We start from the raw sequence: 15,121 nt of genomic DNA on the forward strand, positions 1-15,121 counted from the left end.
TCTCCCCCGACCCCATCTCCATCCCCCTGACCCCATGTCCTGTAGGGCCGCCCATGAGGCCCCGCCACCCGCACCCCATTCTGGGGGCCACCCAGCCCCGTGCCCCCACCACCCCAAGCCCCTCAGAGGAGCCCCCCCATGCCCGCAGCTCCCACCCCTCCCTCCCCATTGGCCAGGAAGGCGCCCGCCGTGCCCCAATTGGCTCCCTCAGCTGCTCATCAGGCCCGTGGGGTATTTAAGCGGGGCGAGGCCCAATCCTCCCTGTGCTGCTGGTGCTGGTGGAGCTGTGTGGGCAGGTGAGGCAGGGCTGGCGGGCAGGGGGCTGCGGTTCGGGGAGGGGATTGTGGGTCAGGGAGGGCGTTGTGGCTTGGTCTCACATGGGGGGCATTGGGGGCTCCCCAAGGGTGGCTCCTGCTGTCCCGGGGGATCTGCAGCGCCTTGCCGTAGGTGTCTCTTTGCAGCCTTACTGGGGTGGAGGGCTGGGGTCTGAGCTGGCTCCATCTCTGGAAACAGTTCCTGGCACCGGGGGAGAGCCCTGAGGCTGTAACAGCCCCGCTGAGGGGCTGGGTTCCCCGTTGCTGCTCATGGGGCTTCTCTGGCTTCCCTGGGATGGCAGGGGGCCATGGGTTGTCTTGGGGTGGGTGGGTGACTTGGGGAGGGTCGTCTTGAGCTGGGCTTCTTGAGAGCCGCAGGTGACATCTCCCAGTGTCTGTGCTGCACATGGCTTGCCTTGGGAAGGAGGTGAAAGGCTTCAAATACTTCCCAGAGACTTCCTCTAGCCCTGAGATGAGCTGTTGGCAGCATTACAGACCCCTGAGCCACGTGCAGGCAGCTGCAGGTCTGAAAGCTCTTCTGTGCGTGTTGGCTGGTGGCGATCAAAGCATGATGAGGGGTCTGCAGGAGGAGGCTCTCCCACGCGGGGAGCGCGTGATGTGGGTGCCCGACAGGACATCGCAGCTGACTTGCGATCAGCTGGGCATTCCCTTCCTGTTGACAGTGCCGCCAGACCTGCCTGCAGCTATTTCACAGGGATGATTATCGGCGTAGGCATGCTAATAGTGTTAACGAAGGGGAGGGCTGAAGTGACAAGGTAGCTTGTCCCTTGCTCAAGAGCAGCCCTGTCTGCAGAGGGAGGCTGCGGCCCTGCACCGTTCTGCTGGCTCACTGGAATGAGCACTTGACAAACTCGCTTGGTGTTTCTCAAGACTAACAGGATTCTTTGTGACTGTGTGAAACTGTGTGGCTGCGAAGGACTTTGTTTCTGGAGTTGGTTCTGCTGAAACTGCCGGATTAAAGTGGCTGTTAATGAGCCAGCGGGGCATGTTTCTTGCTCTGCAAGTTACAGGTGCAACCCAGAGCCCTGGGAGTTCTGTGCTCGTGGTATAATCTGTAAATGGAAATATGGGAAAGCCCAGGAGCTGTCCTACTTCAGGAAAGAAGGAACAGGGTTTTCTAGGAGCTTGGGTAGCTTAAACACTAACCGTCTCAAGGAGATGCTTAGTAAAAGCCACTGGATGTGATGTCTAATTTCCCTTGGAACTGGGGGAGCGAGCAGTCCCTGCCTCCCACTAAAATAGTGGCTCCACTCTTTGAGGTTCCCTAAAGCTGCTGACCTTTCCAGAACGGTGGTAGAGGTGTAAGATTCAGAATTGCTGGCAGGATTACGTCCCAGGGTCAAAGCCCAAATCACCTAATTCCCCTCCTAAATCTAACTCTGCCCTCTGAGCGTTTGCAATGCCTCCCTTGGCCGTGGGCAGTGCCGTTTCCCCCTGCAGCAGGCATCCTGTGACCCTGTTCTGCCAGCTGCGTTTAGGGTAAGTGGGGTATCGGTGGCAGATCTGGAAAAGAATGCAAGTGAGTGCTTCAACCACAAATTAATACCTCTGCCCTGATTAGCCCTACCTGCTCATATCTAAATTGCTAAAATTAGCTTTGTTTTTTAATGCTCATTAAGGAACTGCTGGTTAAGCTATTGAACTAAGCATGCTAGTTAGCTCAATCACTTTTCCCAAAATAAAACAATTCAGGAGGTTTTTTTCCTCTTCAACATCCCACCTCTCAATCCACAGGACAGTGCAACGCAGGCTAGCTTCATGGGGCAGAGCTTGTTTCAGCAGGGAAAAATAAAACCTTCTGCATGTTAAAGATCTAGTTTTATGTCTGCTGGGCACTCTCAGAGGCAGAGATGAGGGGAGCTGCTTACCCCAGCAGAAAAGTACCCTTCTGCCAGGCATGGCAGTGGCTGTGACAGTCTGACCCAGGCAGCAGCTTTGGCGTGCTGGTGCCTGGGCTCTTCCACTGCATTCAGGCTTGTGTTGAGTTGGGCAACGACCAGGGGTTGTGTTATTGTGCCATGTCAGAAGTGTGCACTGAGTTTCATCTTTCTGAAACTACCTGGTCTGAGAAATTTTTCCAGCAGTGACCTCACATTTCGGATGGAGCAATGGTACGAAACCATTGGCAAAACAAAAGCTTCTGTGAGAATTGTCCGGTTGTGTGAAACAAACCAAGCGGTGATGCTGCTTTCAGTTTCCTGTGTGTTTTCCCATGCGTGGGGCTGTGGGCTGGCAGACCAGATTTCTCTGGGATTTGTTTGTAACTGCAGTGGTTCGAAGGTGTGCCCTCTCCAGAGGAGTGAAACAACTGCTGTGGAGTGCTGGGCTTTCCTGTGATCGCTGAGCAAAATGAGGACTGCTCAGCACTTGTGTAGGGGAGAGCACAGAAAGAAAACAAAACCACGCTGTCCATATGACTCATGACTAGTCCACAGCACAACTACTGGCATTGCAACACACCCAGATCCTTCCTCCAGAGGAGAGCAAACCATGTTCTAACACGATTGTGCTGTGAGGATTGTCACTGCCAGTGGCATCCATAATTAAGGTGGGCTCCTGGTACTTCAGAGGCTGACTCTAACCTTATAGTAGTTTTTACATCAACCAAGGAGTTGCTCCTGATTTATGTTAGCAACTAGAGTTTTCATTTCTTCTCTGGTTTGTTCTCTGTATGCTAACCCTGACACTGAGGCTGGTAAGACATTCTGTGGTTTAAGTTTTTTCCACCTGTCTAGAAATGAAGCAACTCAGCCAAGGGGTTGTTTGGAATGGTGTTGAAATAGGGCAAAGCACAACTGCAACAGCTCTGCAGACTCATTCAGCCTACTCAGCTTCAAAAAGCCAAATTTGTTCCTCAGCAGCACAAGAATAACTGCTACGTGAGCAAACCATGTGGACTTTGGGACCGAGGCTTTGCATTCAAGCCCTGTTTATGCTTGGAGCAATCTTCTGGAAGCTTTCCCAGGCTGCTAAAGCGGAAGCTGTATTTCACGTGGTGTTCTGTTAGGCAGCCCACTGGGCAGGGTGATCATCAGGAATGCCCAGAAGGGTGCTGGCTCTGGGCTTCCTACTGGAGGATGGAGGTGCCTATCTGTGATAACTCTTGCTGTGGACAGGTAGTGTTTGGCATCCCTGCCCTGTCTGAGTCTCACTGAAATGCCAAGTAGTTGCATATGGAACTTGCTGGGCTGTCAAGCCCATGGCATTACCTGCTGAGAGTTTTCATAGTTCTACTGTCAGCCCAGAGCCAGAAAATGTTTGTTTCACTGTTTGTTCTCCAGCTTTCTTGTTCCCAGAGCAAATGGGAATCTTACACAAGTCAAAGTTGACTACAAGAACAGTGTCACTAATCAGCTTTTTTGGCAAAGTCTGCCAGGGAGCCTGGAGTTGTCCTTGGCTTGGGAATCCTCTTTGGTTTTTTTTCCACTGGAAAATGCTGTAGGAATTGTAAGAACAGGGATTTCCTGGAATGGGAGGAAAGCAGGTACTGCAATGAAGAACAAGTGTGCTGAAGTCCCTGCTGTGCCTGAGACAAGATGTAATCTTGGATTTATTGTGATACCGGAGTGTCCAGATACCAGTGCAGTTCCATGCTGGGGAGGTACATACTTATTCAAGATATTGCATCATTTTTATACTTCAACTTTTGTAGTCTCATTAGGTAATGAGAACACTTCTAGGACTTAGTATCAAGGGAAGTAAGGAGAAATTTGCCCTGTAGTTCTCCTAGCTGGTCAGTTGGATGAGAACACAAGTCTTGAAGTAGAAGGCTGGACTGCTACAGCAGCAAAACATGACCTGCCATTTTAGGAAAACTCAAACATTTTCATACCTCTTCCAGAGCTGTGAGACTTTCTGTTGCTGGAGTTGGTAGTGATGATAGAGAGGCATAGTGGGACTACTCTAAAAATGAGTAATTAAAATCAAAATAGAGTATTAAGAAAGTTCAGCTGTTTCTTCAATAGTTCAATGATAATGGAGTTTAAAACAATGAGTTCATCTTATGTAATTTTAGTTTTCATTTCAAAACTTATGGTAGTTAGATTTCATCAGGGCTTAGTACAGCAGTAACCTGTCATGTCTGAGGCAATGTTCATGTGGCTTATGCCACTAAACCTGCGTCTGCAGGGTGCAGCTTTCCTTCCTTCCAGTCCTTGGGCAGTAAAGAGCCTGTGCAGTGGGAAGCTGAATGAGGAGTATCTTTGTAATGTTACGCATTTTCTCTGCAAAAGTTCTCACCCGCTTCTGACCCTGCATCTTTGAAACAAGTTAAATGTTACCACTAATAAATAAGTAGGATGCTTTGTTGAAAGTATTTAGCTGTGTGGAGATTGAGGGTTGGGACTGAGTACAGTTGTCTTGTCCTGTACAAGCATTTGGACACCATAATCTATAGAGCCTCTTAAATATCTTCACTTTCTTCTAAGAAATACGAGTGATTCCATGAAGTTCCTGCGCTGTGCTGGATCTTGACTTTGTTGCCCTCTGCTTTTCACTGGTATTGGTAGGACTGTAGTTCACTTGAGGAAACTTAAGCTGTACTCTGACTACTTTTAACCTTTCAGCTGCAGTTGACTTCACTATGGCATCAAAGAAGACCACACAGAATCTGCCAGAGGCTGAGGAACAGCAGCAAGAGGTAGGTGCCAGACAGGTGGGTACTCAAACGTGCAGCGGTTAAACTACCTGCTGACAGCTATGGGGGTTAGCTAACTTGTGTCAGCATCTCAAAACCATGCTGGGAGTAGCAGGAAAAACTAAACAAATGAAGCTGTGGCTAAATCTAAACACAATACTGAAGCTAACTTTTCTTGCTCAAGAAAAAATTCCAGGGCTGGCTCAAGTAATGCAAATAATTCTGAAACGTTAGCTGTTATCAGTCCTATTTCTACATCTGGGCTTGATGGTGCTAAAACCCAGTGACTCAGCAGTGACAAGTGTACAGCTCCAACTTCTAATCCTGGCTTGCTACTGACAAGGCTTTGTCTTTGGGCAAATCCCTTCAACTCTGAACTTAAAAAGGGTGATGAGATGGACTGGGTGTTGCCATAGAGCTTCTAATATCTCGTATTCACTCCTCAGCTTGAGGCTGGGTCTCAAAAGTCACTTGTTTCTCTCTGATTTTAGAGTGCTGTCAATCGGGTGACCAGCCTGCCCTTGCTCAACTCTGCATTCAACCTGGTCTCGTCTGCCTACAACCACACCAAGGAGACACATCCTTGCCTCAGCGGTGTCTGCAACGTGGCTGAGACTGTGGCTGCTGTTGCAGTAGGGAGTGTGGTCGGTGGGGCACAGCCCATACTGAACCAGCTTGAGCCACAAAGTAAGCAAGGAGGCTGGGGAGACCCTCCCTGCACGGAAGGGAGGAGGTGGCAGGGGAGCTTCAGGGGCCTGTCGGGTGACATCCATCTCCTTCAGCACACTGTTCAAGTTAATTACAGCACTGAGTCATCCACTGTTCCCAGCTGTTCAATAAATCCACTGAATTTGATGGACATGATATTACTAGCAGAAGTGAAGCTTGGCCTCCTGTCTGTGGTTTCTTGAAGTCAGTAAAAACTACTCGCCTTTCTTCCACTGCTCCAAGCTATCAACATCCCATCTGGTAGTATGTGTCCCTTCTGGATATTGCTCAGTCTCTTATCCCAACCCTTTAACCATCCTGCACACCAGAGACAAGTATTATACTGCACTTGGAGTGAGGAGCAGCCAATTGCTAGAAAGCTGGGAAGGCAAAATGGAGTCTGAACCTGCTTGAACTGAAAGGCTTGCTCACTTCTTAATGAGACACCCCCCAGACACTGCACCCCAGAGCAGTGATTTTTTTTGTGTTCATAAGTATCCCATGTTGATCATTATAGGGTCAAAAATCCCTTTCCAAACTGAAGACTAAACTGGTACCTCTCCTTTTTATCTAGTTGCACTTGTAAATGAATATGCTTGTAAAGGATTGAATCAGCTGGAGGAGAACTTGCCTTTCCTTCAACAGCCAGCAGATAAGGTAAAGTAAAAGCTTTTCGGGGGAAGCCATGGGTTGCTCTCTTTCTTTTTTGGAATTCTTATGTGTAAAGAAGAGCTTGGGGAAATAAACTTGAGCAACACTGCTTTGTGAGGTCAGTCCCTGGTATGGGCTAAGGGATTTATTGGTAGCTGATGATGGCTGGGGATGTCTTCAGCATGTGGGAATGAGCACAGCCTTGTGGGAAACTGGGAAAATACGCCTGTATTTACAAGAGCACAAGCACAGTTTAGCCATGTGCAAAAGCTACTTCAGGTCTTATTTCAGGAAAAAAATCTCTCTGCCCCTTCCTGTTGTAGGTAATCTCAGACACCAAGCAGCTGGTTTCCACCAAAGTGATATCTGCTATGGATGCTGCCTGTGAGGCAAAAGAAGCAGTGGCTGATAAAGTGACTGAAGCTGTGGATCTCACTAAAAATGTTGTTGGGGACAGCGTTAAGCTGACCATGTCAGTGGTTGCCTCCAGCGTTAGCATTGCTGTGGAGGCTGCTCAGGGTGCCCAAGGACCTCATGACCAACAAGGTGACCGAAGGCAGTAGAACCTCACTAAACACATTGTGGAGGACAGCATTGGACTGACCAAGTCTGCAGTGGCATCTACTATTGTCAATGCTGTGGAGGCTGCCCAGGGTGCCAAGGAGCTCATGACCAACAAGGTGACAGAGGTCTGTGGACCTGAGTAAGCACATTGTGGAGGAGAGCGTCGGACTGGGACCAAATCTGCATTTGCTTCCACTATTGTCAATGCTGTGGAGGGCCCGCCCATGGTGCCAAGGACCCTTCGTGACCAACAAGGTGACTGAAGCGGTAGACCTCACTAAACACATCGTGGAGGACAGTGTTGGTCTGACCAAGTCTGCAGTTGCTTCCACTATTGCCAGCGCTGTGGAGGCTGCCCAGGGTGCCAAGGAGCTCATACCAACAAGGTGACAGAGGCTGTGGACCTGAGTAAGCACATTGTGGAGGAGAGCGTCGGACTGACCAAGTCTGCAGTGGCATCTACTATTGTCAATGCTGTGGAGGCTGCCCAGGGGGCCAAGGAACTGGTGACCAACAAGGTGACAGAAGCAGTGGATCTAACTAAAGTGCTGTTCAGTATGGTGTTGAGAGACCAAATTAGTGGTCACTTCTACAGTCAATACAGCCCTGGATGCTGCATATAACACCATACTAGCAAAATAAATACAGCCATTGAGCAGAGCAGAGGGGCTATCCAGGAGAGTGTGGAGATAACTAATGCAGTGGTGACAACAGTGTAAGCAAAGCCAGGGCGGTGAGCCAAGCAGTGGCAGGTGGTGTAGAATCTGTCCTGGGCATATCAGAAGATCTGGTGGATCACTACCTCCCCATGACACAAGAGGAACTAGGTGAGAAAATGGTTAACTGGCGGTTGTAAATGCAAAGCCTTTCCTATGTGACTAGAGAGCACCTGATGCTGGAAGTCATTTGAAGTAGACAGGTAGCTCTAAATTTGTCATCAACTTGGCTTTGTCAACATTGACTGTCCACGTGCTGCAGGACAGAGTTCAAGCACTTGCTAGCTGCTTCTGTGCCCTTTAGCTTCAAGACAAATGTGTGGGTGCCTGCTTCAACCTATGTGTCAAGTCTGCTTATCTGGAGAGAACCCTGAGAGGGGACTAGCCTACCTTTAACATCTGAGCAACTGCAAACACCTAGCCAATTTATACAGCAAGCTTCAGCCTTTGTGTCTTACAATGGACTCTTTGAGAGCTCGTACCTCTTTTTTCCCCCTGCTCTTCCCAGCTGGGGGAGTGGGCACAGCTACATCTGTTTATTCTTTCCTCCAGGTAAACTTGCCACTGCTGAGGGATTTGGTATGGCTTCTGTGGAGGAGCAGAAACAGCAGCAGAGTTACTTCGTTCGTCTGGGTTCCCTCTCTAACAAAGGTCCCGCCACAGAGCCTACCAGCACTCCCTGAACAAGCTGCAGCATGTTAAGCAAAGAATCCAGAACGCACTCTCGCCAACTACAGCTGGCAATAAACTTGGTACCAACATGTTTTTTCCTTTTTTTCCTCCCATCTGTAGACTTCCTGCTGTAATAACCAGATGTAGGTGCTTCTTCCATCCTGCACCCAGCTGCATGTCCTTCTGGGCCCCTCCCTATCTGAATGCTTAGGACCACTTTTGCTTCACTGATTGTATGTGCTTGCAATCCAACTCCACCTCATCATTTTTCCCATCAGATTGAATCTGTGAAAAAGGAGGTTGGCCAGAAGCTTCTGGATGGTCAAGAGAAGCTCCATCAGCTGTGGGTGGACTGGAGCCTGACCCAACCCAAGGGACCCCAAGTTAAAACAGCCTCCCAAGCAGAGGTATACCTATGCAGGTGTATGTAATCAGGCCTCTTGGGGATGGTGTGCATTCATCTGCTATAGTAGTTGAGCTATATTTCTTTCCCAGCAGATAGAATCGCGGACTTTAATTATGCTGCATATCATCACCCAGCAGCTACAACGTGCTTATGAGAATCTGAAAGTCAGCATCCATGGCCTCCCCAGCAACATTCAAGAAGCTGTGCATCAGGCCACTCGAAATATCCGGAAGCTCCATACTTCTTTTCCAGGGCTAAGTCCTTCCATGACCTGTCTAGCACCACCCTGCTGAGAGTCAGGACTATGTGGTAGAAGCCCAAAGGTCTCTAAATGACCTGCTTCAGTATGTAACTCAGAACATTCCTCTTAACTGGTTGGTGGGTCCCTTCAGGGCAATAGCGAAAGAGGATAGCAGAAAGGAGAAGAAAGATATGACTGATATAAAATGTCTTCCATTGGAAAAGGCTGCTACATCAAAGGAGGTGGCTAAGATGCCTGAAGAACAAAAGGGAGCAAAAACAATTCTGGGGGAAGTGTGTGAAGTACTAGAGAAGATAGAAGAGAAGCTAGAGAGAGACATGGAGGTGGCATTGGCTGCAAAGGAGTTAGTAACTAATGCACCAAAGGAAGATCTCTGAAAAATTCCATCCTCTCTGGCCAAGGCCCCTTGGCTAGAACATAACTTGGTCTTTTAATCTTGTACCCAACTGCTGAGCATGCCAAGAGTGCCTGTCCCGGGCTGAGCATACAGAAAGATGTAGTTTGCGAGACTTGATAACCAAGCAGGGGTGATTCCATATCTCGACTTTTTTTAAGCATGCTGCTCTGAAAGGGGAGCTGGAGGGCCTGTACTTTGGACTTTTAAGTCAGCACAGCTGTGTATGTGAGTGGCTAACTCTGGGTGAGAAGTGGTCTCAAGTTATTTTTAATGTTGGGTTTTTAATGAATTCATCCAAGCTGTGGAGATTTTAAAGAGGATAATGCACTTGACCTTGTAATAGTGTTTCCCTCCTACAAGTTTAAAACTACACACTACAGCCACTACTTCCTTTCTGCCTGCTTTCTGACTGTGCTTCCTGAGAAGCTCAGCACTGCAGCAGACCAGGAACAGCTGGGAGCAAGAGGCTTCTTCTCAAGAGGCTTCTCTTCATGGTCTGCAAACAGTTTTTTCACAGAGGAAACACTTGGCAAGGTGGGATTTTTCTTTTAAGGGTGTCAATTTGCAGTGGGACTGTCTTTCCTAGTCATGTAAATGATTTCAGGAATCCTCTGAGTGTGTGTAACTCTGTCAGTGATGTATTTTGCAGCTTTTGCCAGGAGTTATTCTGCCATGTTTATAGGATATTCAGTCATTAAAATAGAGAGAGGTACTGCATTTTTTTCCAAGCAAACAATACTTTGTAGTCATCTGTAATGTAACTTATTTTGTCCTTGTATGGCACCATTCCTAGGGCTAGAGTAATAGCAAAGACTTCACAATAAAGCTTGAACTGCTGTCAAATAAACGTGTTTGTTCTCTGTATGTAAAGCTGCAGCATCATCTTCTTTCCCTTAGCTGTGGGTGGTGGGAAGCTTGCATTTAACAACTCCCTTCTCATTATTCTCACCCAAATGCTTTTAGCGGGTCTAGGCTCTGCCTCAAGCTTCAGAAGAAAAGGATTTTGGCAGGGCTGTCTGTCCCTGTACCTGTGCCCCACGCTATCTGGTTCCTCTCCAGCCCCATCTCACATGTTTCATGCTGCCACCCCAGAAGCAATGCCGAGGGCCTCTCGTTAGAGGAAGAAGTCGGTGCCCAGGCAGCGCTTCTCTCGCCAGCTTGACTTAAATACTTGAACACCTCCGGGAGCTTTCCTGGGGGCGGCCCGGCCGGCTGGGCCCACACCGGGGCGGCTGCAGGAGCCCAGGCCCGGGCTGTGCTGGGCCCGCTCCGCCCCGGCCCTGAGGCCTGGCCCCGCTCCGCCCCGGCCGGGCCCCGCCGCTTCCTCGAGTGCTCGGCGGGCTCCCAGGCAAGGCCCGGCCCCAGCCCAGGCTCGGCAAGGGAAGAAGCCGAGGCCTGGAGGCCGCGGCCCGGCCCGGGAGCTGGGGCGAGGCGGCCCCCGGGAGGCCGGAGCAGGACCCGCCGCAGGTAGGCTGGCCCCGGCCGCTTCCCCACCGCTGAGGGGGCCGTGGGGCGGCAACAAAACGGGGGGGGGGGGAAAGGTGTAAAAGGTGCTGGGCTCAACGGGAGCGGGATCACGCCGGGGCCCTGCCTTGCATGCCCACCTCACGGCCAGCCAGGTCGGCTGAAATGGTGGAGGGGCACCGCGAAAGGCAGCAGAAATTGGAGTGAAGAGCGGGGCCTCTTGCTGAGTCACAGAGCGGAAGGGCACCGCCGAGTTTCAAAGGTCTTGCTCTGCTGTTTCGAATGCCCGGCCTTTCTCTCCTTTCCTCTGCTTCACAGAATCAGACATTTCATTGAAGAAGCCATTAACTTCCTCAGGTTCAGCTTGAGCTCACTCGTTATGCAATTAGAGGATTTTTGTGAGATATAAACAATTTGAAATTACAAACTTTCCCCAGCTGAGAGCTATTTTTAAACACCACGGCTTCCTTTAAATACAGAGAGCTTGTCCATCACGCTGTGAGTGCCTGGGAGCCTCCACGAGCAGCATCCCTCTCGCTGCCAGCACTGCTGCCCTCCGGTACCGACAGGTCTGCTGATTAATTTAACCCCGCTCAGCTGGCTCCGGTGAGTGCGAAGGCTTAAGAGAGTTCAGGGATTAGATGTGGACGGAGATCGTATCAATGTCTACGATTACATTAGACAGCCTGAGAGCAGATGTGTGTGGGCTATGGGCCATCAACTGTCCTGGCAGGGCTTGAGAGGTTTGAAAGGGGTTCCTCTAGGCATGCTTTATTGCCCAGCTGCCCACCGCAAGGAGCCTGTGATGCCCCTGGCATCAGCCACTGCCCTGAAGGGGCCCCTGGAGGAGATGGGTACTTGGATGTACCCACATAGGTTATTAGTTAAGCAGTTATTTTAAAACAGCTATAACTAATGTGATATGAAAGCGCAGAACTTGTTCTTTGCTTAATAACAGAGTTGGAACCATGTGTGGAGCATGTCACGCGCGCTGGTATATTTGTAAGCACTAAATGGATGCAAAAATATTTCAGAGCTGTGAGGGAGAGCCTGGGGGCTCCCCGCCTCGCTATTCTGAACGTGTTGCTCTGTGTTCTTTTCATAGGTTCATCTGGCCTGTTCTTCAGGATGCAGACATCCCAGTTCTGAGATGAGTCCCTGAGCAGCAAAGAGCTACTGTTTGCGCAGCACATGAAGTACAACCAGGACATCACAAAGCACAGAGCTCCAAATGCTGTAATATGCTTTTTCTATCCATGCTGCTTCAGTCCATAATCTGGGCCACGAGCTGATGAGATGGCACAGAGTGTCAAGTTCCAGCCAAGCTTTGAGGACGTTCTTAATATTCTATCCCAGATCCCACAAGATAAACTCCTTGGCCTCAAATATAAACTGAGGCATTTGATATCTGGGCGCAGCAGCACATTACTGCAAGCCATGGTCCTGCTCACTCTGGGACAAGAAGCAGATGCAAGAATTTGTCTGAATGCCCTAGGAGACGAGCGGGCAGCCTTGTATATCCACCAGACCAAACTGGGCCCTGCAGGACTGCAGCAAGATGGGGAGAATTTGCAGCCCCCCCAGCTGGATGCAGGTGCCTTGGCACTTCTGGCACAGATCTACTCGCTGCTGGCAAAGGAAGAACTGTGCAGTCACGAAGCTGTGGTCAAAGCTGACCAGGCTGCCACCGAAGCCCGCAATGCCAGCAGGGATGCTCAGGGGGATTCACTCAACAGCGTCCTGGCTGGGGAGCAGGAAAAATGTGGCTCAGCTATCGGCACTGGGGGTTCTGACAACAAGTTTCAGACACTGAGATCTGATGTGAGCACAGGATTTCTCCAGAAGACCATCCCAAACAGCATGGTGAAAAGCTCCCCAGTGCGGATTAGAGCTGCTTCAGACCTCTCAGGCCCAAGGACCTTGCACTCCTCAGTGAGCTCTGCTTCTCTGACCAATCTCCAGATCAGTGAATCGCCAACAGCTGTTTTTTGCATGCAGCCTCCTTCCCGTGAGCCCAGCCGGCTGTGCGACAAGGACAGCAGCACTGCTCAACAGCCTGCTGGAGACAGGCAGAGCCACAGTCTGCAGGAAACAGGCTGGGCAAGCAGCTCCAACACTCATCCCAGGCTGGACACAAATGCCCAGGTCCCCCAGGCGGAGAAGGCTCTGCAGGTCAGTTCCTGCCATCCATCTCTCCCTATTCCTGAAACACAGCTGCCCACACTAGGTGCTGTCAGCCAACCTGTTGAAACTAGTGACATTTCCAGCATAGTGACAGCAGAACCGCCAACACCAAAAGAAAGCAGAGACCAAAAGCAAGAGCCAACTACGGGTCTTCCTGATCCAAGAACCACAGTGGATGTTGGTCCTGCCTGTGCGCCCACAAAGGACTCCTATGTTCCAGTGGGCACTTCCAGCTCTGCACCTGCTTCCACTTCATCCTGTTTTCCTCCTCATACCTACTCCTCTTCAACCCTTTCCCCTCCTCTTTACGCTACTCCTTACAGCTTACCACATCCTTCTCCCTTCCACTCACCCCCCTCTCCAGCCTGCCCTCCTCCTTTCCAAACTGTGAAAGCAGCATCGGCATCAGAGCCAGACAGTGGAGAGAGAAAGTTCTTCACTTTTGTTATTCTGCATGCTGGAGAAGACGAGCATGTTGCCTGTCGGGTGAAGAACCTGCTGGAGAACATGGGGGTTCCCAACGGTGCTACATTCTGCGAGGAGTTCCTCGTTGCAGGACACGGCCGCCTGACTTGCTTTCAGGATGCTTTGGAAAACTCTGCTTTCATCATCCTTCTGCTGACCAAGAACTTCCTGTGCCACCTGTGCATGTTTGAAACAAACTCAGCTCTGATGGAGTCCATCCAGCGACCATCCAAACACAACTCAGTCATCCCTTTTGTACCCAAAGAGAACCCCCTGGAGCGGAGTGAGATTCCCAGCATACTCAGTGTGCTGGTGGCCTTGGATGAGAACTCTCCTGGGTTTGCCAGGGTAGTGAAGAACACCTTTACCCCCAGCAAGATCAACGAGAGGAAAGCCATGTGGTACCAGATACAGCAAATCCGAGAGCAGAAAAGGAGACAACAGCTGTATAAGGATCACAACCAAACCCTGCAGAACTTGGGTGCTCTGAACCTTGGCTTCCTTCCCCAGGTGCCTCTGTCAGAAACACCGTGCTTAGGGCAGCTGCTGGAACAGTTCATGCCTCACCAGTCGTCCCAGCAGTGCCGTTCCCCTTGGGCCTCATACTGTCCCCCTGCTGCCACACACCCACCTCCCCCAGCTGCTCACCCCGCGTCTGCTCAGCTGGGCCCCTCTCCTTCCCAACCGTTTCATCTCCCGTCAGGCTACCACAACGTGATGCCAGATCCAGGAGGCGCCCAGCCCATCATCATTCAGCACGCTCGAATGGTTCAGATTGGGAACCACAACACAATGCAAGTGGAAACTGCCGCACCAGGCCCGCAGGACAGCGAGAAAGACTCCACGGAGAATTCTTGATCAGAGATGCAGAAGGTCAGCCAGGGCCAGAGACATTCATGTTTCATTTCAAACCCTAGATTATATTGATTCTGCTGGTACTGGGACTACTTGTGTTTCACTGGGGGTAAAAGGTGCCGTTTCTTGGAGCACAGGAGAAAACCACTTTCTTTTGCACTGGACAAAAGAGGTTGCAATCTCCTGGGACTACCATCCATGTGCTTATTTTCAAGTAACTTAGAAAACTATTTTCCTGATTTTCTGAGGGTTACTGGAAGGTTTTAGAAATAAATTTTAATTAATTTGTGTTTCTCCAGTTCTTTCCTGCAGAACTAGGAAAGGGGCAGCTGGGGATGTCTGGAAAATCGCTCTGCATGTTCGTACCTCTGGAGTGGAGGGGGCTGGGAGATGGCACATCTGGGTTCTGTTTCATAATCTGCCGCTGACGAAGTGATTTGAGGAAAAATCTTCAGGGGATGCTTTGGGGAGTCACTGTGGCCTCCAGTCAAGGTGCTAAGCACTACGAGGTCCCACTGTTTTCTTCTGGCAGTCCTCTTTGCTCCTGGTTGTGTGCATGGCGTGCTCCCCTTGCAGCAGTGCACCAGCAGCGCCATTTCCCCCACCCTCTCACAGCAGGCCTGGGAAGCTGCACAAAACTTACTTCATAAACTTCTGAGAGGCTGCAGGCCTCTGCATTGAGGCACCAAGAGATTGCTGCTCTCGATTCCCCTCTGAAACTGCAAAGAGAGAAGCTTTGTGTTCGTGAAATAATTCCCATGTGCCCCTGGAGGCGTGGTTTAAGGACAATATTTTTGTATTTAAGA

General features: G+C 50.2%; 2 protein-coding genes across 3 annotated transcripts; both read left to right on the forward strand.

Annotated features, from left to right (window-relative positions):
* The first annotated feature begins 486 nt into the window (after positions 1–486).
* On the forward strand, positions 487–10,190 carry LOC121060066 (perilipin-3-like). The gene is given in 13 exon segments (XM_040537507.1): positions 487–3,936; positions 4,901–4,974; positions 5,463–5,658; positions 6,254–6,336; positions 6,654–6,827; positions 7,607–7,721; positions 8,163–8,254; positions 8,257–8,334; positions 8,336–8,362; positions 8,561–8,689; positions 8,781–8,943; positions 8,946–8,975; positions 8,978–10,190. Coding segments are annotated over 13 exon segments (1,620 nt in total). The 5' UTR covers positions 487–3,827; the 3' UTR covers positions 9,328–10,190.
* Positions 10,191–10,478: 288 nt separating this feature from the next.
* Positions 10,479–14,603, forward strand: TICAM1 (toll like receptor adaptor molecule 1). Of its 2 annotated transcripts, XM_040537504.1 has the most exons (3): positions 10,479–10,814; positions 11,291–11,417; positions 11,917–14,603. In XM_040537504.1, exon 3 carries the CDS (start codon positions 12,108–12,110, stop codon positions 14,316–14,318), a length of 2,211 nt encoding a protein of 736 aa, XP_040393438.1. In that variant the 5' UTR covers positions 10,479–10,814; positions 11,291–11,417; positions 11,917–12,107; the 3' UTR covers positions 14,319–14,603. The 2 variants fall into 2 exon arrangements, with proteins under 2 accessions (XP_040393438.1, XP_040393437.1); XM_040537503.1 differs by lacking the exon at positions 11,291–11,417.
* The last annotated feature ends 518 nt before the right edge of the window (positions 14,604–15,121 follow it).

The sequence above is a fragment of the Cygnus olor genome, chromosome 26 (assembly GCF_009769625.2).
Source record: "Cygnus olor isolate bCygOlo1 chromosome 26, bCygOlo1.pri.v2, whole genome shotgun sequence".
Lineage (NCBI taxonomy): Eukaryota > Metazoa > Chordata > Aves > Anseriformes > Anatidae > Cygnus > Cygnus olor.